Consider the following 23,612-nt stretch of genomic DNA (forward strand, 5'->3'; position numbering starts at 1 on the left):
ATTCAGTCTCACACCGGAAAACATATTAATAAACATCCCTGTGTGGGAAGTATTCCCAGTCCTTGGGAATGTTGTGTTTGTCCAAATAATCTAAATCCAACAAACACATGCTGCAGTCACTCAGGCTGGAGAACAGAGGGTTCTGGTCCAAATACAGTGATATAAAAACAACGTAAAGAATTTCATAGAATGGTCTTTTTTTTAGATGTCCCCATGATTTGTTGTTAATTTTAAAAAGAAGAAAATTCAGAGGTTTCCTCGTGTGGATTTACCGATGCAGGCGCTGTGATGTTGGATGAAGCCGGCAGGACATTTGCAGGTGAAGCCACCGATGGTGTTGACACATAGGAACTGACAGTTATGCTGCTTGGTGGAGCACTCGTCTAGATCTGAAAATGAAAAAAAGTTCAAATCAGTTTCCACAGCCACGATTCGTCTTTTTTGTATTTCACAAACATCATCTGGAGACGGGTACGGACGGACCAGGTGGATGTCGCTCTACAATGACCTTAACATGGACGATATGTTCAGAACACGGTGCTGAATTGCTAATCTGATTATTACTAATTATTAATCCGAGATTTAACCTTTGCAGCTCTTTCCATCTTCCTGCAGGATGTACCCTCGGGGGCAGGAGCACTGGTATCCTCCGTCTGTGTTTTTACAGATGAAGTTACAAGGCTTTGGTGCCTGGGCGCACTCGTCCACATCTAGAGGGAGGAGGTCGGGGGCGGGGGGACAGAGACAGAAAGACAGAGAGAGAGAGAGAGAGAGAGAGAGAGTCAGTGTGGTACTGTATCCTGAATTTCCAGGCTGTAGATAATAAAGCAGACAGACCATGTCGGCATTTTTCAGAGTGTTTGTGTGTGTGTGTGGTCAGTCCACCCACACACCCCCCGCTCTTTACTAGACAGCAGGGATGACCCTGGGAGGATGAGCACGCCGGGGTAAAAGTCAGTAAGCTCCCGTTCAGTCTTACCCACACACTGTGTGCTGGTGATGTCCAGGGTGTAGCCGGGTTTACAGATGCAGCTGTAGGAGCCCAGGGTGTTCAGACACTGACCGTTGTCGCACAGGTTCCCCATCACACGACACTCATCGATGTCTGGTCAGAAACACAACGTTGACATTTACAGACACGCAGTAGAAACTTCAGTAAGTGTAATCAAAGTCTGGGCCTCGTCACTACTGGTGCACCTTACTAGGCTTCATTTGGTCACATCTTAATTCATTCATTCAGGGCAGAATTAGAAATATATTTTAATATAAAATAATTCCAAAGACCATTAAATACTTTTTAGGGCATTTGTATTAGCTTAGCTTAAATTAGCTTTTGGCTTCTTCAAAAACTGAGTAACCATCAGTTAAATTCCTGTTGAACATGTAGGTATATTAACAAGCTACTATTACATCTTCAATAAATGTTCTGGGTAACTGAGTAACCTACTTGTAGGTATATTAACAAGCTACTATTACTATTGATACATTTTGGCTATATCATAGTATAAGTGCCCACTAGGTGGGGATGTCCGATATTACCAGCATATATTAGCATAATTGTGTAATATCTGTAAGCGTCGTTATTGGGGGTGTTTTTTTTTTCGGAAAATGAAAACCTGATAACACAATGCCTGGGTTTCCTCAAATGATGTGTGCACTAAAAATAGTTTTGGGGTAAAACAGCTGTATATGACCGTGAAAGCCACTAGACGGCAGCATTGTAGCTTATTTAATTAATCTATTTTAATAATCAGTGGATTGCATGGAGAATGCTGGTGCCAGGAACTGATACAGCGGTTTGTACAGATAAATAAATAAATATTACCAGGCCTATATTGGAATGGGTTGATATCGGGGAGCTCAGTTTTGAAATACCTCTGCCGTCAGTGGTGTAGCCGGGTCCAAGAGGACACATCTTCTTATAGTGGGTGGTCCCAGGCAGGGGGCAGAGCTCACAGTTGTTGCCCCAGCCTCTGCCTCCATCGCAGCAGCACTCCGACTTGGTCACCATGTTCCTGTTACTGGAACTCATCTGACACAGGGTGGTCAGGACCTCAGTGAAGCAGAAGCCTTCACGGTTATCTGGACGGGGTGAGGAGGAGAGACGGAGACGGGAGTGAAAACACACACCGACCACAGACAGAGCCGGAGCTCAGGGAAGCAGACGGTGCAGATAACCCACATGTGCTCTATCACTGCAGTCTGTGAGGAGTCAGAACCTACAAAGAGTTCTGGTGGTGCTGTCAGCCACCTCTCATCATGTCTACCCACACGTTTAGGAGGCCAGACGGGCACCTCTGGAAAAAGTTCTCTTTATCTTCACACTTACTGACAACTACTCTTTAACAAGACGGTTGTTTTTTTAATTTAAATTGTTAATAAGGAAACGCTGCCACTTTCAAGGATATTTCATATTAGTACGTACCGATGCATTCAGTCTGCGTGGGGTTGGCCACGAAACCTTGGTCACATTTGCAGCGGAAGCTTCCCAGGGTGTTCTCACAGCGGCCGTTCTTACAGATGCCTGGTTTGGCTGTGCACTCGTTGAAGTCTGAAACACAATGAGATACGATGTCAAGAGAAACTGAATAAAAATAAAATAATATTCAGGATAAAATATAAGGTGAAAAGATAAACAGTAAAATAATTAAAAACTACAGCAAAGAGGGATAATATATATATATATTTATATTTTTTACTTTTTATGTATACACATATATAAATATAATCAAATGTATATAAATATATCTACATACACATATACCATCCCACAGTCTTGTTGTAAGATTCCCTCATATTTAAACCATTGCTGTTTTATTTAAATAGCAATAATAACATTCTTATTTATAATGGTAATATTACTGTTTTATTTATAAACTGATATGGATGTGCGAATTTTCAGTTATGTATCACAAAACCCCTTAAGGTTGGGTTGTAGAGCGTCTTGTGCTCCAGTGTGAGGTGACACACTGTTAAAGATGATTGGACAATCTTACCGGTACAACTGTCTCCGCCGGGCTGCCGTGTGTATCCCAGTGGACAAATACACATGTAGGTACCGATCAGGTTCTTGCAGCTCATGCCTCTGCTGGCACAGTCATCCAAACCATCGTCACACTCATTCTGGTCTGGAAGGAACAAGACGTCAGACAGCGACAGTGAGAGGCTGCACCAGTGTGTAGTATTACAGTATGTGCGGCCATTACTAAGGTCATACTGTACAGTACTGACTGAGCACAGTATATCCAGCCCTACTCTGTTTCAGAGTCTGAGTGCTGCAGGGTTACTGGTCTGTTTAAAGCTATAATGTAAACAGTGATGCTATGGACACTTTGTTTTTCCTCCTGTCTCTGCACTCCCCTCCAAACACGTCCGTCAGCGTGGCCCCCGCACCACCAGGAGTGCGGAGGTGTAAATAGTGATTTAGCCTGTTATAGTTTCCAAAGAATGTTTAAAGTTAAAAAAAAAAAACTTGAGAGAGATGGTGTTATGTAACCGACTCAGACGGAGTCAGAATGTCTGAAGAGTGGAATTCACTTTGGTGAATGAGAAATGAAACCAATGAGAAAACACAACCATCACGATGTTCAACGACGATGTAACAGGTTTAACTACATTTTAGAAATATGTGTTAACATTCTGTCGAATTTGACCCTGGATGACCCTAAAAGACACGGTCCAAATACCTACAGTGAGTAACAGTGGGGTTTGTGATGTAGCTGTGACTCACGTGTGACACTTGACCTTATTGACCTTCCTGTGGTCCTGAGACTGTAACATGTAACTCTGTGTGATTTTAGCAGCTCTTAATAATCACCTAGCCTTCCCATGACCCACAATCCTGGACTTTTATGAAGTCAAAAATGACCTGCAGTTTTTTTTATTTATTATTAAAAATTAATTTTGGTTTTCTATATTCAGCTGAAAGTTATCAAAGAGAAAGGATGCATCCACGTCTGCCTAAGATTTTTTTCACAGCTGTTATTTAAAGTCCAAGTTGGTCTCACCTTTACACATCCTCTTGTCGTCACGCAGCACGTAGCCAGTTGGACATTTACACTCGTATGATCCAAACACGTTTACGCAGCGGAAGGCGCACAGCAGAGGGTTCTGGGCACACTCGTTGATGTCTGGAACAGAGGGCAAAGGTCACTGTGATGCAAAAGAACGACTAATCATACACACACAGCGTCACACACCTTCGCAGCTCATCATCGGCCCAGGCTCAAATCCGTCGTCACATGCACACTCGAACCCACCGATGACATTAGTGCACGTGCCGTTGCCACAAGGATTTCCAATGTCACACTCATCGGTGTCTGTGTCGGAGAACAACAGAAAAAAAACAAAACTCCTGTTAAAGAGGAAGAACGTGTGGAAGTGAAGCTGTGAGAGAACCTACCTTCACATTTGACCCCACTAATGTCCAGCCGGTATCCCATGGGACATTCACAGCGGAAAGAGCCGTCAGTGTTGATGCACTGGCCGTTGATACAGGGGTTATTGATGCACTCATCGATATCTGCAATGAAGGAATGTCACTCTGTTTGTTGGTTTGAAAACTAGTATTTATTTAGGAAAAAAATACATTTGTCATGGTTTGTTTATGTGGCAGTGACTGGTAGAACAATCTGCCACTAGGTGGTAGCAAAGGGCTGTAAAACTAAAATAAGAGGTTTCTTAGGAGCTGCTAAAAAGATCTTTTGTGTGTATTTTCTCAATTCCTGCGACGGCATCAGGGTTGTGTTCAACTAAACAGGCACAGGTTTTACACTGACTGAGTAAATTAAAGTATTAGATCAATATATTTCATTACATTTACTCTTTTTTTTGCAGCAATTGAGACTTTCGTTTTTCTTCATGTTATGCAACTAGCAGTTATGTGAACTCATACAAACCTTTAGGATGGTCTTTGCCCTGCTCGTATCCTACTTTAGGACACAGTGAAGTGTAGCCCTCTAGGAACAAGGAAACAAGGAGATTCAGCCACCACGTGATAATGTAGACATTTTTATATTTCTGTTTAAGATGTGACTGTAATACCTTGTCCTTTGATAGGGCAGATTTCACAGGGGTCTCCCCAGCCTTGACCTGGTATTCCAGTGCAGCAGCACTCTGCCTTAGAAGTATTCTGAGGCTTTGGTGCTAGACAGCGGCCGCTATCAAATTTGGTGTAACAGTAGTTCACACGAACATCTAGAGGTGAACACAAACAGGAAGAGGAGAAACGGTGAGAATGACAAAAACAAAAGGAATGTAAGCTGGAAGAGAAACAACATCTGCTTCACCTGCACTTCTCTCAAAGGGACAGAATAGACAACTGATCGTATTTTCCAGGACATTTAAAACTGCTATAGTGACTAATTCCCCATTGATTTATCAAGGCAGTGGACCCATTCTTCTGATCAGAGTTTGGTAGACTGCAAAAACGGTAACACATTCACAGCTTTTGCTGCAAAACAAAACCAAAGTTGATTGTAAACACTGTGGATGTGTGTGTGCCGTGAGCGATTGTCGAAAATTATTAAATTTCAATTAATTGGTCCGAAAACGATTATTTATTACAAATGATTTTTTTTTTGTTTGCCAATGCATGACAGGCAGAACAATTAAATACTCTTCGCTAGGTGGCAGCAGATGGTTATTAAAACTAAAAAAAATCATCAGAGCTGTTGAAGAAGATCTTTGTGAGTGTCTTTCTTCAATTCCTCCCAGTATATCAGCGTTGCCTTCAACTAAACAGGCCGGGATCTTAGTCAATTATGAGGTTATTATATTTCATATATAATATATATTTCATTACATATATTTTCTGTGAGAATTTTGTTTCGTAGTGTGCTCTGAGGTTTTTCCTGATGATAAATATGTGCTGTGGTTTAAAAAGGATGGGAACCATTGCACTAAGGCATTAACACATTACATAATAGTTACATGCTAGTTACATGCTAGTTAGCGTGTACACACATTGACCTTAAGACACCTGATCAATCTATGTTTCCATAATTCCAAACATAATGATGAACATAGTGATGGGTGAATGATGTGAGCACTGGTGCTCACATCATTCACCCATCGGTAGTCTCTCTATCAGTCTCTCTCTCTCTGCCTGCTTCACAGCACTGATCCTCCTGGACCAGACAAGAACTTCCTCATAATAAGAAGCACATGTTGATGTGGTCCAGCCTTCCTGCCAGCACTGGCCTTCACCACACAAACACAAAGCCTTCTGACCACTATAGATCAAACTGTGCTGCACACACCGTCCACAGCTGGCACTGTGGCGCTCGCATACATGAACAACAGCTGAGGATGTCGGAAAACTGTTACTTTTCCTGCACAGAACAGATTAGTCAGCTTTCTGCAGCAGGGATTGGTGGGGTGTTCTGCACAGATGTTGAGCGTGTGTGTTTTAGTGCATACACATGTGCATGTGCACGTGTACACGTCCTTCCTAATTTGTAGTTTTCTCAGTGAAATGTAGCAAATGGTACAACTGTTGAAATCAACCAACTTCCAAAATGGATACATCACCAGTTCCCTTGACATTTATAGTGACGTGTATATCCATCTGATATATACAGTATGCGTATATATGTATATACTTATATACAGTTTAGCACAGTAGAATAATGTGTGTTCCAGAACATATGGCTGACGGTGCGGCATAAAAAAGCAGATTAAACAAAAACTGGATTTCAGTCTCTTCTATCCCCTTCTTGGCTAAATTAATAGCTATTTTTGTATGTACTGTAGCCATTGGTCAACACTGGGCCACTGACTGTCCCACTGTGAGAACTGTGTGATGGTAATAACTATATTTTGTATGAATTATATTGTTTACATATAGTATAGTATAGTAAGTGCATATTAAATCAGACCGTTGGACTGATTGACAGTAGGTATTAGATTTGCGTCTTCACAGACAACAGAGTGCAGTACCATGTTTTCAACACTCATTCACCACATGATATTTATTGAGGCGCTGTTTTACGCATCATAAAACGCCATCGAGAGAGGAAGAGAGAGGGCAATGTTTTTAATAAATGACAGTTATATTCCCTTCCCTTTGCCCTGCCCTCCACGGCAATGTTTTTAATAAATGACGGTTAGATTCCCTTCCCTTTGCCCTGCCCTCCACCACCACCCTAAAGTCCTGTGGGAAACACTGCGGCTACTACTGCTGATAAAATAGGTTTAATAATAATAACACATCTGTCTAAATACTCAACAAAAATAAGAGTTCATTATTAATGGTGTAACAACAGTGAAGCATCAACGTGTTTTTAAGATAGATTCTCCTGGAGAAATACTTTTTCACCCTCCATGTTCACTCTTCATTCCCGGCTCCTCCTGTTTATCCCCCAACACTCAGTGCAGCTGTTCTGACACTTGAACTGTCCTGTTCTCTACCTCACTGAACTGGTGATGTCATGGCTTCAGTGTTTGAAGGGGGAACACCCTAACAGAGGACACTGGAGGCCCCCACCCTAACACAGACACACATATCCACAAAACCACGTACACACAAGCCAGGAAATGGGAAAAAGTGACATTTTTCGGAACCACACGTGGTCGGGTCGAGGCCACGGTGACAACAGAGCCACCCTGAAGTGAGTGGGAAATGGTAAAAGAGCCTGAAAATTAAGTAAGAAAAATAACAAAGACTGATGTAAGAACACACCCAAACAACAGAGAGATGAACTTTTTGTACTGATTTGTTTTTTAGCTGGGTTCTCTCTTTCACACACTCCGCATTAGTGAAGTATTGAGGCATCGTGAATTGATTAAAATTGATTAAAAATCAATAAAAATCTGTTACAATTCACATCGTTTGAAATAAAAAATGAATCAAGCATCAAGGCGTAAGCAGTAGGCTGTGTTATCGCAAAAGGTCACTGGTCATACCATGACACTACACACTCTAGGACAGTAGGTGGTGGTATGTGCCTCAAAATATCGTATCGCGAACAACAAGAAGAAATCATACAGTATCGTGAGTTGAGTGTATCGTTACATCCTACTCCACATTGAATACTCACCCAAACATCTGAGTCCGGAGGACGAGATCTGAAAGCCTTCAGGACATATGCAGGTGAAACTTCCCTCTGTGTTCGAGCAGGTTCCAAATGTACAGATCTCAGGTAACTGGGAACACTCGTCAATATCTGACACACAGACAGGAACCTCATCAGACTGACTGTACACAAGGTTAATGGACCTGAACTCAGGCTACTAAAGTGGATCATATTCTCTTAATGTCTCAGAAATCAGGTGTGTGTATAGAACTGTCAATATAAATTTGTACATCATTAGTAGAAAGACACACAGCCTCAGACAGCCAAGACATATTTCCTAATAAAGTGATTTTGGGTTTTGTTTTTTTTTTGTATTTTTTTTTTAAATTGGTCCCGGTTTATTTTCAGATGTTCTTTGGTTTTTGTTCCCATCTGCGGTCCCGGTTTATTTATGTTCTTTGGTTTTTGTTCCCATCTGCAGCTGCTGGAACAGGTGAATCTCCCTCCCAGGTCCAGTCGACTGTTCCTCCTTCTTCTTCTACTAACTTTTTGTGGATCAGGGTTTGAATGAAGTAATGTCAAACATGAAGTTGCATCAGCCTACTGTGGCCTATTCAAATATGCAGCCTAGTTGAGGGGTGGGTGGATGTTGGTGTGTTATTTGTGTAAGCCTCTCTGTCATGTACAGTTGGGCCATTACAATGACCAGCTGCTATCACTAATGCTAAACACGCCGTGCTGTTCCACTCTGCTTCCAGGAATCAGGGAGGTGTTGAAGTCTGCTGAATATCTCTTCATCAGCCTCTCTGTATAAACAAGCTAAGTGTTCTGGCCTGAAATATTTGGGACTGAACCCACTCAAATGCGTAGAAGGAAAGAAAGCTTGAACTCCAGCAGCGGGACTGAGTTCGTCCTCTTCTATCCTGCTCAGTGTTGACGGGCTCAGTCGTGTTCTGGTCAGAAATGAGTGTGTGCGTGTGTTTGCTGTGATGTAGCAGTGGCTTCTGTTGTCAGGTGTAATAACTCATCGGTCAGGGGGTGTTGTACCTTCACAGGTTTCCTCATGGAGATAGTATCCAGCTGGGCAGATACATCTGTAGGACCCATCCATGTTCAGACAGGTCCCCGCCCCACATGTTCCTGGGTTCACTGCACATTCATTAATATCTGAAAGAAAACAAGAGTGGATGTGGGATTAATTCGCAGCTGTCAAACTCATTTTGGTTCAGGGGCCACATACAGCCTGATTAGATTAACATAATTACATATAAATAATAAATCCATGTTTCCCCCCTTTGGTTTCATGCAAATAAGTACAGGTATATTAGAAAACCTTCATATTTAATAAAATATAATCTTCAAATGGGCCGGATTGAATACCCTTGCGGGCCGGTTTTGGTCTGCGGGCCGTATGTTGTGAACACATTAACTAATCCTGCATGTTTCTGTACTGCTGAAGTAAACTGGAGTGCTTAGAAAAAAACCCCACCCTAACAGGAAGAAGGGGAGAACTGCGTAGAGGAAGACCATCAGTTATCAGCAAGAATCAAACTGCTGACCTTCTTGCTGTAAGGCAGTGGTTCCCAACCCTTCTAAACCCAAAAATTAACAAATGTACTGAGATATTAGATATCAGCTGAAAATAAAAAAGCGGTATGTTTCTTACCTGTGCACATTCTGCCGTCTAGACTTAGTTCATATCCATCAAGGCACACACACAGGAAGTTGCCCACTGTGTTCACACACTGGCCATGTCGACACAGGGCCCTCTGTGTTAAACACTCATCCACATCTGATGAACATAAAACCACCACAAACAGTGATCATGAAGACTTTTACCAAGTAGAAAACAACAGGGTCACGAGAAGAAATTAACTTGGAACAAACACGCAAAACAGAATGTGGGAGCAAAAACAAAAGGCCGATAAAGTGGTCAAGTTGAAAAAAAAAGAAAAGAAAAAAAACTCCTCCAGCATGTGGCCCAGAAATGCACGCACCGACACAATCCCGGTTCTCGGAGTTCTGGAAACCAGGATAGCAGAGACAGTTGTAAGAACCCACTGTGTTCTTGCAGGTTCCGTTGCCACAGGGCTGTCTCTCACACTCGTCCACATCTGGAACCATAGAGCAGGGGCGTCAAACTCAAATTCACAGTGGGCCAAAATAAAAACTGGGACAAAGTATCAGGCAAAACTTAATATTTATTCAAAAATTGACTGGAAATGTTCATGTTTCCCCTTCTCTCCAGATCTGTAATGTAGAATATTTTCAAAGGTAAACAAACTGTAGTTTTGTGTAAACATTTAATCTGGAACAACCAGAGGTTAATATTATAAACATGAGAAATTAAAATTGAAATAAAGTTGTATTTGTTTCTCATTATGTCTCTTTATCTGCAGCCTTTCCAGTTCATTTTTAATGTAAATCTTTTTTTCACAGAATGTATGCTATAACATGGCGCATTCACCACTAATACTACTAATCCTGTAGGTATATAGGGGTTATATACTGGTGGACCAACTTTAGTACACAATTGATATGGTCTTGCGGGCCAAATATAATTACGCTGCGGGCCAGATTTGGCCCCCGGGCCTGAGTTTGCCATAAAACGTGATCAAAGTTTCTCTTAAAGTGTAAAAAAAAGATCAAACTGACCAACACACATGGACAGGTCCCGTGTTGGTTTGAAGCCATTGGGGCAAGTACAGCGATAACTGCCCAGTGTGTCAATGCACTGACCAGGATTACATACACCGGGGTTCTCCAAGCATTCGTCCCGGTCTGAGGGAAGAGAAAAGCAGAGGACAATGAACACAAACTATAATGCACACAGTGCCGTTGACGACTGAGTTACAAAATGGTCGGGCTGCAACATTACTGTAGTACAAAGAAGTAGCAGTGATCCCCACTGTAGTCTTACCTACACACTGTCCAGTGGGAGTGAAACGATACCCAGGTTTACACTCACACCTGTAGCTTCCTGGCATGTTCAGACAGGCAGCGTTGTTCTGACACACAGGTCCATTCTGACACTCATCGATATCTGTCCAGGTCGGTGGGAGACACGGTCGGAGACGGTCAGTACGAATGCAAACAATTTATATGACGAGCAGTCACACGTCGATGTCGTCACGTTTACGTCTCACCTTCACAAATCAACAGCTTGTCGTTGTAGATGAACCCGATGGGACACTCGCACCTAAAGCTTCCGATCATATTGATGCACACACCGTTCTCACAGATTCCTGGGATTTCTCTGCACTCATCGATATCTGTCGAGAACTCTTAAGCTTAATGTTAGCTTACAGGTAGCATACAGTTTAAAGTTCTGCAAACAACTGCTTTAAAATGTGTAGAAATGATCCAAACGACTTCAGGTTACAGACACCCTTTGTATGTTAAAAGGTCGTAGAAATGATCCAAATGACTTCAGGTTACAGACACCCTTTGTATGGTAACACTCACCGACGACACGTCCAGTGGTGATGTCAATGTAGTATCCTGGCCTCTCAATGCCGCACAGGTTCGTGAACTCGTCTGGAGGAACGACAACACGAGGGTGTATTATAAGTTTCTCACAGTATGGGTTGTGTGGTCAGGAGAACTCACCAGTGCTGGGCACCGGACACTGTTCACAGGGCTTGTTCCAAGCGCGGCCAATGTTGTAGGAGCAGCAGCACATCTTCTGGGTCATGTTGAAGGTCAGCTCGCCGTCACATGTTCTGTTGTCGGAGTAGAAGTTCCTGTAACAGTAGCTCTTCCTCATGTCTTCATGAAGTAACACAGAAAGAAGGTTAGCAGTCAGGTGTCAGTCTTCAGACTGTTGGTTGGTCATCACAGGCGTAGAGAACACAGGCGGCCGACTCACCCATGCAGTTGTTACCCCCGTTCACCTGCATGTAGTCCACAGGGCAAATACAGGTGTAGTTTCCGATGGTGTTGTAACACACGCCTGGTCCACAGATACCCGGCTGTTCACACTCATTGATGTCTGTGAACACAGACCATGGAGTATTCAGAGGGTATAATACAGCAATATGTATGTTCACATATATGTGATTAACACTATTTGGTCAAAGTAATCTGATTAGAATAGTTGGATGGAAGAATGGATGAATGAATGGATGGATGAATGAATGGATGGACGATACGTGTATATGTGAAAGTGACTTTAAAGTATCTGCATCTTTGTCCTGGACTAAATTGAAACTGGATTATTTACCAAATTGTGGTCAGTTTTCTGTTTTAACTATTTTGCTTCAGTTACGACCAGGACATTCTTAAAAAAGAAACTCTGAATCTAAAAGGGATTATTCCAGGTGATATTTTTTTTTATCCTGAGCCACATTTTAATTAGCGTCTCTTCTCTTCACAACAGCTTTTGTTTTTAATAATTTCTACACCTGGAGCTCTACACCAACATCACCACCACATGGTATTTGTTCCTCTTGTCCGGCGTGCAGCTGGACGGCTGATTACCAAGACCTAATGGATACACGGTGTCGGCTCCACAGAACAAACACCCGGCCTTTGTTCCTCTGGCCAAAAGACACAAACTCATTAAAATGCCTCCAGCCACATGTCAGTGTCTAACCTCCCCCGCCCCTTCTCTCATCTAATGTATTTCAAATCTTTCTTTCCTTTCTGATGTCGGGCCATGTGACTCCGGACGAATGTCGGCATTATCACTGTCCTACGACAGACAGGAAGTAGCTAGGATTGTGCATAACGAGCTAGAGCGTGGTTAGATGTTTTTAAAAGGATAAGTAAGAGAAAATACAGACACATATATAAATATATACTACATATACACACACACACACACACGTGTATATGTGTGTGTAAAAAAAAAGTTCTTATCACAGCAGAACTCCACAGTGGACAGAAAAAGTCTCAGCAATTCCAGACTGTCTGCTTCAGGGAGGTGTGTGTGTGTGTGTGTGTCCTACCTTCACACACTCTGCTCTCTTGGTTGAGGGAGTATCCTTTATCACATTCACACTGGAAGCTGCCAAACGTGTTGATGCAGTGACCACCCTGGCAGACGCCCGGCAAGTCTAGGCATTCATTGATGTCTGCAGTACAAAATGAAACAGTCAAACAGCAGCATGGGGGATAATAACATGCATGTGTGTGTGTGTGTGTGTGCATCATAATTCAAACACATCTGTAGACTGCTGTCTGTCTGTCTGACCTTCCACGATGACGGTGATGGGGTTCGGTCTGAAGCCTTCTCCTCCAGGACACAGCGTCCTGTACTCAGCTGTAACACAACACCACAGGGAAATCACGACCAAAAAACCCCCAAAAAACACAACCATGAACCAGCAGCAGTCACACCGTACTGACGGTTGTTTTTTTTTTAGATTGACAATAATGAAAGTCTGATGTTGAGATGTCAAACGTTCCAGGTGCCTGAGAGAAGACGACTTATTTACAGGTGCTCTTTGTTCTGCAGCTTCAGTTCAGATACTGGAGCTCACAGAGGGACTGGACCCGACTCAGCTGCAGCATTTCCCTGGGCTGAGTCATTCTCTGTAATGTTTTTAACCATCTGATACTAATTTCCCAGTGAGTTTCACGAAGCCGCCTCATCTTCAGCACTTCAAACAATTTCAGCAAACAAACACTTTTTAAAACTTTTAGAAAATCAAAGAGCGCTGCACACGTTCAGACCAGCTCAGACCAGTCAGCTGTCACTCAGCTCTGATGGGTTGGTCAGGTGTTGAACTGGTTGTAAAAATTCTACGAAAGAATGAACTGAACGATGAAGTGATTGGCTGTCTGAGCATTTCCCAGAATTCCAGAAAAAAGAAAATGGGAAATTCAAAAGCAAAAAAATGTCTACCTGACTTCCTGCTACATTTAAATGCATGGTTCATAGATTGTTTATTAATTAATAACTTCATTCAAAATGAAGGTGAGAAATGAAATTTGATGAAGTTCATTATGATAAATTACAAAGAGAACTAAGGCAACACTGAGATTGAAAAGAAAAATGATGAGGTTAAAGTCAAACATAAACATAAAGTTAAAACATTACGAGAGAAAAAAATCAGACGTTTACGAGAATATAGTCATAAGTTTACAAGAATACAGTCATAAATTTATGAAACTGAAGTCATAATATTAGTATGAAAAGACATTTGTGAAGGTGATGAGCCAGAAGAAGGCCCAGCAGGAAAGTAAACTAAACTTATGACTTTAATCGTGAACATGTCTGAATTTATCATCGTAAACTTATGACTTCATTCTTATCAAATTAGGACTTTATGATCATAAACCTATGACTTTATTTTCATAAATGTATAACTGTATTCTCATTAACAAGACTTTAGTCTTAGCTCAGAAACATTTTCTCAGAAACATAAAATCTAAAAAGTAATCTACAAGTTTATTCCTGTGATTTTACATACGTTTTCTTTATTCTCAGTGTGACTTTAATATTCTGTCGTTAGAAATACCTTTACCAGCTGACTAATCAGAGATTTAAAAAAATAAATAAATCACAGGAACTGCAGCTCTATTTCACTGCTAATGTTAATACAGTGACATGTGGTCAACGCGCCGTCAAATAAACTCCATTTTATTTACACTGCACCAAACTGGGAGTTTTTACAGCGAAACGGTGACTCACTTGTGTTCACATAAGGGCATGATTCACATGGATTCCCCCAGCCCTGGCCCAGGGAGCAGCAGCATGACGCCTTGGAAACGCCAACTCCAATCTCTTTGGAGCAGCTTAAGCTCTCGGAGGCATCCCCACGTGAGTGAACGTCCAGGAAGCAGCTGCCAGAGCGGGTGTCTGACCAGACATGAAGGCAGGTGAGGGTAAAACACACACAGGGGTTTCACAGGTGTGTACTATTAGACATACGTCAGCTGACACCCACCCCCTGAAGTTCAGCTAGTTGCTTTACTACACTCATTGTTTTTTAAAATACTTTTACAATTTTAAGACCTTTTAAGGCCTTTAAGACCTTCAGACCTCTGACCTATTTTGGCATTAATAGTCATTACATAATTACGGCTGTCAAAATACATTTTAACTGATTTTAAAACATGTGTTTATATCCAATAATTCCACTAGTCACTGCTCAATATACAAGTAATTTAAACACTGCGAAAGTTTTCATTTCACCAAAGCACTAGCTACATAAAATACCATCTCAGCTCCCAGCATGCATTAGTGACTTTAAATCCCACTACAATGTTTTAGGTTCTTCCTGCTACTTTAATACATTTATATAATACAGTGCATTGCCCTGATAAAAAAACTCCTGCTTTACAAGATTTGGGTCCTCGTTGACCCTGTCTTAGACCAACGTTTACGAACTTTTGTTCATCTACATTCATCTTTTACCTGAACAATAACGACAACTCGTGGGAAGCCACTGAATCTTACCTACACAGCCCACCCGGGTTGGGTTGAGTTCAAAGTCAGGTGGGCAGTTGCAGCGGAAACTTCCAGGGACGTTGATACAGATTCCATTCACACAGAAGATCGGGTCGAGACATTCGTTGATGTCTGAGGATTGGACCAAAAAAAAACTTTTTCAGCATGTGTTGGTTACAAAAGACAGTTTTAACCTTTTCACAAATGTTTCCCTTTTTTGTGTTTTAATCTCCTGACAGCAGACCACTGGACTGTAGTCTAGAACATCAGTCTAGAACATCAGTCTAGAACATCAGTCTAGAACATCAGTCTAGAACATCAGTCTTACCCGTGCAGTTGCCTCCACTTCTGTCCAACTCATAACCGGCCGAACATTCACATCTGAAGAGTCCTGGTATGTTGACGCAGCGTCCATTGACACAGATGTCAGAGAAGGTACACTCATCAATGTCTGCAAAAGAGAAAAAAAGAACAGGAGAGGAGGAGGAGGAGGAGGGAGCAGAAAGATGAAGAGAAACGAGCAGCTGTGAGCGATTAATGGATGATTGGATCAAGTCTTCACATTCTCACACTGTGAGGTCAGGTTGAAAACCTGACCTTGTTTGAAACGTGATTTTTTTACTCTTGAATTTATGAAAAACTGAGACCCATTGTCACCATGACGTCAGCTGCATCACTCGACCTCATCAAGGACGCAGGAAATACACGCAGTTGTCACAAATCTGACAACGGTGAAGATTCACTCTTGTAAGATTTCTCTAGGGAGGGGGTTTTCAATTGGGGTCCTTGCAGGTATATATGTAAATGCATAGTATATAAGTATTATAGTAAAGCACCATAAAGTATAGTATAGGACTGTAAATTGATTAAAATATTAAACAGCTATGAACAGCATGGTTAACTGAAGAGAAAAATCCCAAATTAATTTCCCATCTCTGTGTATGTGTGTGTATGATTTTCCTACAATTATCAGTTTCAGCACCGGGGGGCGGTGGTCTCACCTTCACAGGCCTTTCCATCAGGGGTGGGGAAGAAGCCCATGTCACACTCACAGCGGAACCCTCCGGGCAGGTTGAGACAGTGGCCGTTCTCACACAGGTTACCATTGTCCGCACACTCGTCGCTATCTGAATGATTGATCACACAGGTTGTAGCAGTGCATTCTTAACAGGAAGTGAGCGGCAGGACGGAGGTTTGTGATGCGTCACCTGTACAGAAGAACCCGTCTCCAGAGAACCCTTCTTTGCACATGCAGCGGTACGAACCCATGGTGTTCATACAGTCAGCGTTGTTGCTACACAAGTGGGTCCCGTTGGAACACTCGTCCAGATCTGGGACGAAGAGGAGGTTGAAAGGTCAAGCTGACGATGATGATGTCATTGACAGCATCCACAGTAGTACATGTTGCACAGAATACAATGATAATACGTTACCTGTGCATTTGAGGCCGTTTCCGACCCAGCCTGGAGCACAGCTGCATTTGAAGCTCCCAGCTGTGTTGGTGCAGGTGGCATGGGGGTCACAGTTGTGGGCTCCAATCTCACACTCATTAATATCTGGCAGGAAGAAAACAAACAACACACCATGTGAAGGAGGAACAGAAACCAGCGTTCTGATGGTCTGCTGGTTCAGGTCTGGATTCTCCTCTGAGGAGTTCTTGGCACCATGACGACATCTGATGCTTGGTTTAAACGCTAGAGAAGAAAGACATGGATTGAAGATCACTGTCCAAGAAGATGTGTACTCTGAAGGATAGGTTAGCCAGAGATTCTAGTGGTCTCTGGTACTGAGGCCCAAACTCAGGATCCGTCCAGATGAAAAGGCCAGAAAGGCCAAATTATAAATATATAAATATTTTAGCAGCGACAGGAAGAAGCAACACCCGAATATTAGCTAAGTACTGTAGTAACTGCTCAGTTCTACAAGTATTTATTTCTAGTGTCACAAAAATGGTTGAATATATTCACCATGTTTTGTCTGCACACAAAAACAAATACACAGCCAGTAATTATTGTGTATTACCAAATGTAAAAAAAAAGTTCTGTTAAGGCTCTAGTGAGAACTAACCTGTTTTTTTCCCCATCAGTGAACACTTTTACGAATTTGTCCTTGAACCCGTTGACCTCCCCACATCTGTTCCGTTCTATTGTATTCTACAACGACTGCCGACAAAATTTAAGCTGTTTACATCCTGCGGCGTGTAAACAATAAGGATCTCCAAGAAACGCTCCTGTGTCCCAGCAGCTCAAGTGGTTCTGATGTAATCAGGTCCTTGACACAATGGAAACTACAACTATTATACCTATAAGGTGGAACAACCTTGTAGAACTGACTAGAACAATATCTGGCCCTGAGCCTGAAACCGGTGGACTGTGGTCTTTAGACGTGAGAATGTACTCAGGTATATGCAAAAAAAAAAAAAAAGGTTTTGTTTCACTAAGAGTGTAAATGGATCACAGCCACTGTTTTATTCTGTTTTTTTATGGTTCTTTGTTAAACAGACAAGGACAAATCTTCAGTTTTATTTCAGCCACTGGTTTGTTATTTGCAAAGATTGCTAAGCAAAATTGTTCCAAGGAAACAAGGTGGAGATCAGTTTTTACTGACCGGGATAAAAATCTGGTGGAAAAACAATAGCTCGCTAACGCTAGCCAAGAAATGGTTAAAATCAGAAACACATTTTATGGACATTAGAGAAAAATTGATTGATTGATCAAAGTAAAGTGAGGTGGGTCTTTACTTTCATTAGTTATAATAATGAACTTGTCCAGGTATAGGTTGAATTCATTAGTGATAATAATGAACTTGTCCAGGTATAGGTTTGCTCTAAAAAAGAACAGCAGGTTCTGTCTGAATCTTTCTTATCTAAAGGAAACCTTTCTGCTGGTCTGAGAGGAAATAGCATCTTGATTCCTTGGCATTTTCAGGCTCAAACTCAAACTCAACCTCTGAATCAGAACCAGCTGCTTTAATGCAACTCCAGGTTTCTAAAAACAAGAACAAGACTAGGAAAGGGTGTGATCGAGGGGAACAGTGACATCCAGACAAAGCTGTTTATTTATCACCTGGAGGAAGACGCGCTGCTGCCGCTGCCGCAGCCTGAGCATCTGACTCATTTTGACCAGGCAAGAAAAGATCAGAGTCCAAACTCACAGCCATCCTCGGTCCAAACGTTGTTTTTTAAGTGGCCGTATAAATCAAGCCTGACTACGGACACAGGTCCAACCAGCAGAGGACTCTAGCAGACGACTGTGTATTTATGTCTTCTGGAGCGGGGACAAGTAATGACACGCTGCAGAGCGCGTCCAAGCCTCACGTCATGTTTAAGCAACACTAATGAAAGAGCAACGGAGGAATAAACAAAGGTGTGATATCATGTGACTGAAGGACGGTGAACTCACTGCTGCATCTGTCTGTCTGTGTGTGTGTGTGTGTGTGTGTGTGTGTGTGTGACCCTCAGCTCTAGGTCCAACATCAGTCCAGACTCAAACACTGAGAATTCTGGAGGAAGTCTTTGACACCAGGTCACAGCCCCGCCCCTCTGTCTGGTCTAAGGACTGAAATCCAGATCTTTTCAATGTCCTTTTAGTTTGGAGTAAAGAAATAAAAACCTCAGAAAAAAGTTTTGGGTTCAACTCTGTCTCAAACCTTACATTGTCGTTTCAAACTTATTAAATACCAACATGTTTGATGTTATAACATCTTCCTGACAAGCTTCTCATCCTACCCTTGTACAGTGGTTCCCAACATAGGGTGTGGACCCCCTGGGGGACACTGACTAATTGCTGGAGAGGCAAAGTAGAGCAAATGAGTTTGGATTATTTTCCCTGTTTGTTCTACGGTGCCTGGTGAAATGCTTGACAGTCTTCCTGTCTACAAATGGGGGCGCTGCAGAGACAGTTTGGAAACCACTGCACTAGCATGTGTGTGTTTAATTAAACAGATGGGAACTCCTGACAAAGGTGAGTAAAGACAGAGCTGCTGGTGGACGGATCAGCCGTCCTCACATCCTCTCATTTTTCACCTTTCTCTTCAGTCACACACACACACACACACTTAACCTCATCTGCATCAACCTAACCAGCAGCTGCTGTCCACTGACTCACCGTCCTTTCACTTCCATTCCTGTTGTTGCACTGACTTTTCGTAGAGAGTATGAATACTTTTGTGTGTGTGTGTGTGTGTGTGTGTGTTTGTTTGTGTGTATAGCTATCCTTGAGGGGACATTTTTCTGCTCGGTTGTGGGGACCTGTCGTACTTGGGGAGATTTATTTATTTCAAAAACATTCCAATGGATCCTGCACTCTGACTGAGGGACTTTGTCCAAAAACTCAGAAATAAAACAAAACTGAACGAATAATAACAGATATGTGTCTTATACACGCCAAAATGTTCAGACAAATGCTGATAAATGTCAATAAATATAATGTATAACAAATAATAGGGAATACATTTTTAATGGTTTAGGGTCAGGACCAGGGGTTAGAGCAAGCGTGGGAAAACGTTTTGACTCGGGGGACATAATGGAATGTTCATGTGAACTAAGAAAAATGAAAGGTAAGTCGTGCAAAAACGCTAAAATGATAATATAAATAATTAATATAATTTGAACAAGTTTGGTGGGATGGATTAAAAGGCCAAACAGGCTTTTCCTAGATCCGGCCCTCGGGCCACAGTTTGTCCATGCCAAGGTTAGAGAATACTTTGTGTTTATAAAGTCCTAACATCTGATGAAAACCAGACTGTGTGTGCGTGTGTTTTGTTCCCGTCACCTGTGCAGCCTGTTGTTCCCTTGCGTACAGAGTATCCCAGTTCACAGTGACAGATGAAGGATCCCTTGGTGTTCTCACAGTTCCCACTCAGACAGATGTTTGGGTTCAGCTCACACTCATCCACATCTAGACAGGAAGGAAACAGAGCAGTGAGACACAGACGGAGCAGGACGGTCCACACGCTGGACACAACCTGAATCAAGGACCCACTGTTCATGTGGTCCATGGATGTGCAACATGTAAACAGCCGGCGTGGCCGACGATGACGGCGCACAAACATTCTGAATCCCTGACATCATTTTGTCAGATTTTTGTTTTAACTCTGGGTGAAACCAAACATCCATGTGGTCGAACATAGGGTTTACTTTCACATGAAAGGTCCACTCATCATCATCAACAACAATAACAACATGACAGCATCAGTTTCCTCACACGTACTCTTTGGGTTTTTATTCCCATGACTCCTTTCTGCTTAACCACTAATCCCATCATTACACTGTTGCAGTGTAAATCCTAGGAAACTGGTGGGTTTAATAAGCAGCGAGCCACAGTGGGTGGGACCGCGGTGATTCATTTTGGTCGTGAACATGTGCACTTCATTACCCAGGCAGGTCTTCATATCCTCAGAGGACATGAAGCCATCGAAGCAGAGACACTGGAAGGTCCCGGGGGTGTTTGTGCACTGTCCTCCGTCACAGATGTCCAGGTTCTCCTCACACTCGTCAATATCTGGTGAAGACGCACGGACACAGCGATTAAAAACAACAATAAAATGATGGAATCATTAGCATTAGCATCATTTTTTTCTTTATTATTGTGATGTGTGGTGATGCCAGTCCCATGCTAGTACTGAGTAACACCCCCCCACCCTGTGACTCATGATTTGTCTGTAGTTTGTTTACGGAGCCACTGGGCAGAGGACTTTCAAAATAATGGTACAAATATTTGTTTAATCTGCGTCATTTCATGATGAAACCAGCGTCCCAGCTAAAAGGAAACCTCATGCTAACGCATCACTAGCCCCTCCCTAAAATACACACATATATAACAAGAAGTTAAAAAGGCTCCTTAAATTTCTCATAATGCTGTTGAAGGTGTACAGCTCCATATTACAGCTGGCGCCCTTCACTTTAGTACAGCAGCTCTGCAACCCCCTTCCAAAGGCTTTCAAAATTCTGCCAGGCACAAAAATATTTTTTTGACAACAAAAAAAGCCCCCACACCCCACATGTATTTGTATTGTCTATTGGTGGGCGTGTCCAGTGAATGTGTGGAGTTCTGGCCACATCCTCTTAAATATCTTCTGTTCTCTAAGGTTTTACAGTGAGTTAAAGACTTCAGAATGGTTTTTCTCTGCCTTGTCAACTGGTGTACCGTGACCATAAACATTGTGGCCCCTAATTAACTCAATTTTCAGTCAATAAACAATAAATAAACAACTCCACAGATTTTTTTGGCTAAACACTGTTTGTTTTCACTGGAGGAGTAGCAGCCAAATTACAGCAGTTCCTCTCTACTAGTTGCAAGTGTTTTGATGTTCAGCTTCATTCTTACTCGAAATGCTTGCTCAAATTAGGTCCCTCTAATTAGGTCCCTCTAAACACAACACAGCCTTTGAAGTACTGTGTGTGTATCACCGTGTATAAAACCCTGTAAAAAAATGCGTAAAAAACCCAGCCCAAACAGACGTCCCTGAAAGGAAAAAAAAATAGATAAAAAATAAACAAAAATGTTGTTTTCAAACTCCAGTGGTAGTAAAGATGTTGGTACTTACCGGTGCAGCTCCTCAAATCTGGCATCAGGGCGTAACCACTGTGACAGCTACACTCGTAACTCCCGTCTGAGTTGGTACAGAAGGTCTCACAGCCGCCGTTCTCGATGGTGCACTCGTCGATGTCTGACAGGCAGAGTCAGACCACAAACAGTCAGACGACTAACAGTCAGACAACCACATCCATGATGATGTGAAAAGAACAGTGACAGATGTGCAGCACTTACCGACACACTCCACCCTGCTCTCCGTGGATTTGTATCCGGTGTTGCAGATGCACTGGTACCGTCCAATCATGTTGACACACTGGCCGTTTTTACACAGTCGGTCGCTTAACTCACATTCATTGATATCTGTCATAAAAAAAAAGAATTCTGTGGAATTACACTGTACATTGAGTGGAACAACTTTTATACATAACATGTAATGTTGGATGTGACTGTAAAAACAAGGAAGCCAAAAGAGACGCACAGCTGGACAAAATAAGTGAGTGATATTAAATGATCTGGCAAAATAGGCGAGTGATTAAATTATCAAAATCAGGACAGAGATTTCCAAAAATAAAGATAATATATATATAAAACTAGGTAAAAAGTATGACCCAAATGTGGCTCAGTACTAGTCTAACCCGAGTGTGCTCATCACTCACCCAAACAGGCGGAACCATCCGGAGCGATCTCATGTCCATCAGGACACACACACTGGAAACTGCCCTCGGTGTTTATACAGTCACCACCACGACACAGCAGAGGGTTCCGCTCACACTCATCAATGTCTGTTGAAGGCAGACACACATGTTATGACAGTGGCGTGGAATATTAGTGTGCCGTGAAAAAACATCAGGCGTTCCGGTCTATTCTTTATGTGTGTCTTTCTTCAATTCCTGCGGGTGTATCGGTGCTGTGTTCAACTAAACTGGGTCAGTAAATGATGAGTCAGTTGAAACTAGAACATTGTTATATTTCATTACATATAGTTTTGGGACATATTTGTTTGGTGGCGTGCCGTGGATTTTTCCAAAGGAAAGTAAAGTTTCAAACAATCTGTGTAAACTACCTACAGATGTACAGTAACATTTTGATCACTTTCTAGTACTTTTGTTCCCCGACTCACTTGGCTAATACCAACAGCCTATGACTGATACCCTACCTTGTCATTCTGTGGAGGTAAACTTGTCTATGGTGGCTTCATGCCAACAAAAGTAGTGAGTCTCTCCAAACTGTGTAGGATCTCCCAGAGGAATTTAATCAGAGAGAACTGAAGACGAACCACGACAGAAACAGAAAACTAAATGTTTTCACAGATGGCAAATATTCAGCATTTACAGCCACTGCACCATTAAAGGAGTTTTGTGTGTCTTTTTGAATCAATCACTTTGAATACAGTTCCATATTTTTCCCTTTGTGCTGAACAGTTTACTTTTCACATTTGATTAAACTTTTTTACTGAAACTCTGAAAACTTTTCTCTTATACAGAAATCAGTTTAATAAGTTACTTTTTATTGTAATATTTCTTCAAATTAATATTATTATCTAATATTTCTTCAGATTTCTATCGTTAAGGATTTAAGCCAGGCTCCAGCTTATCTTTGACAGTATCAAAATACAAAGTCTATCTAATATTTCTTCAAATTTCTATCAAAATTCTATCTTTGACA

General features: G+C 42.0%; 1 protein-coding gene across 4 annotated transcripts in view; it reads right to left on the reverse strand.

Moving 5' to 3' along the window:
• Nucleotides 1–23,612, reverse strand: part of fbn1 (fibrillin 1) — a 50,256-nt gene that overhangs the window by 3,234 nt on the left and 23,410 nt on the right. For 3 of the 4 annotated variants that reach the window (XM_025055812.1, XM_025055813.1, XM_025055811.1), the window contains 34 exons: nt 22,604–22,729; nt 22,182–22,307; nt 21,958–22,080; nt 20,787–20,912; nt 20,184–20,309; nt 16,845–16,967; nt 16,620–16,742; nt 16,413–16,538; nt 15,740–15,862; nt 15,421–15,543; nt 14,653–14,820; nt 13,210–13,278; nt 12,965–13,090; nt 11,884–12,006; nt 11,625–11,783; nt 11,481–11,552; nt 11,162–11,299; nt 10,936–11,058; nt 10,671–10,796; nt 10,013–10,129; nt 9,682–9,807; nt 9,063–9,182; nt 8,040–8,165; nt 5,044–5,196; nt 4,899–4,958; nt 4,403–4,522; nt 4,200–4,319; nt 4,008–4,130; nt 2,997–3,128; nt 2,426–2,551; nt 1,876–2,082; nt 980–1,105; nt 588–710; nt 273–389 (listed from right to left, as the gene is read on the reverse strand). In XM_025055812.1, the coding sequence (XP_024911580.1) occupies nt 273–389; nt 588–710; nt 980–1,105; nt 1,876–2,082; nt 2,426–2,551; nt 2,997–3,128; nt 4,008–4,130; nt 4,200–4,319; nt 4,403–4,522; nt 4,899–4,958; nt 5,044–5,196; nt 8,040–8,165; nt 9,063–9,182; nt 9,682–9,807; nt 10,013–10,129; nt 10,671–10,796; nt 10,936–11,058; nt 11,162–11,299; nt 11,481–11,552; nt 11,625–11,783; nt 11,884–12,006; nt 12,965–13,090; nt 13,210–13,278; nt 14,653–14,820; nt 15,421–15,543; nt 15,740–15,862; nt 16,413–16,538; nt 16,620–16,742; nt 16,845–16,967; nt 20,184–20,309; nt 20,787–20,912; nt 21,958–22,080; nt 22,182–22,307; nt 22,604–22,729 (4,245 nt within the window). The remainder of the gene's footprint in view (nt 1–272; nt 390–587; nt 711–979; nt 1,106–1,875; nt 2,083–2,425; nt 2,552–2,996; nt 3,129–4,007; nt 4,131–4,199; nt 4,320–4,402; nt 4,523–4,898; nt 4,959–5,043; nt 5,197–8,039; nt 8,166–9,062; nt 9,183–9,681; nt 9,808–10,012; nt 10,130–10,670; nt 10,797–10,935; nt 11,059–11,161; nt 11,300–11,480; nt 11,553–11,624; nt 11,784–11,883; nt 12,007–12,964; nt 13,091–13,209; nt 13,279–14,652; nt 14,821–15,420; nt 15,544–15,739; nt 15,863–16,412; nt 16,539–16,619; nt 16,743–16,844; nt 16,968–20,183; nt 20,310–20,786; nt 20,913–21,957; nt 22,081–22,181; nt 22,308–22,603; nt 22,730–23,612) is intronic. The other variant, XM_025055814.1, reaches the window with a different exon arrangement.

This window comes from Cynoglossus semilaevis, chromosome 5 (assembly GCF_000523025.1).
Source record: "Cynoglossus semilaevis isolate Cse_v1.0 chromosome 5, Cse_v1.0, whole genome shotgun sequence".
Lineage (NCBI taxonomy): Eukaryota > Metazoa > Chordata > Actinopteri > Pleuronectiformes > Cynoglossidae > Cynoglossus > Cynoglossus semilaevis.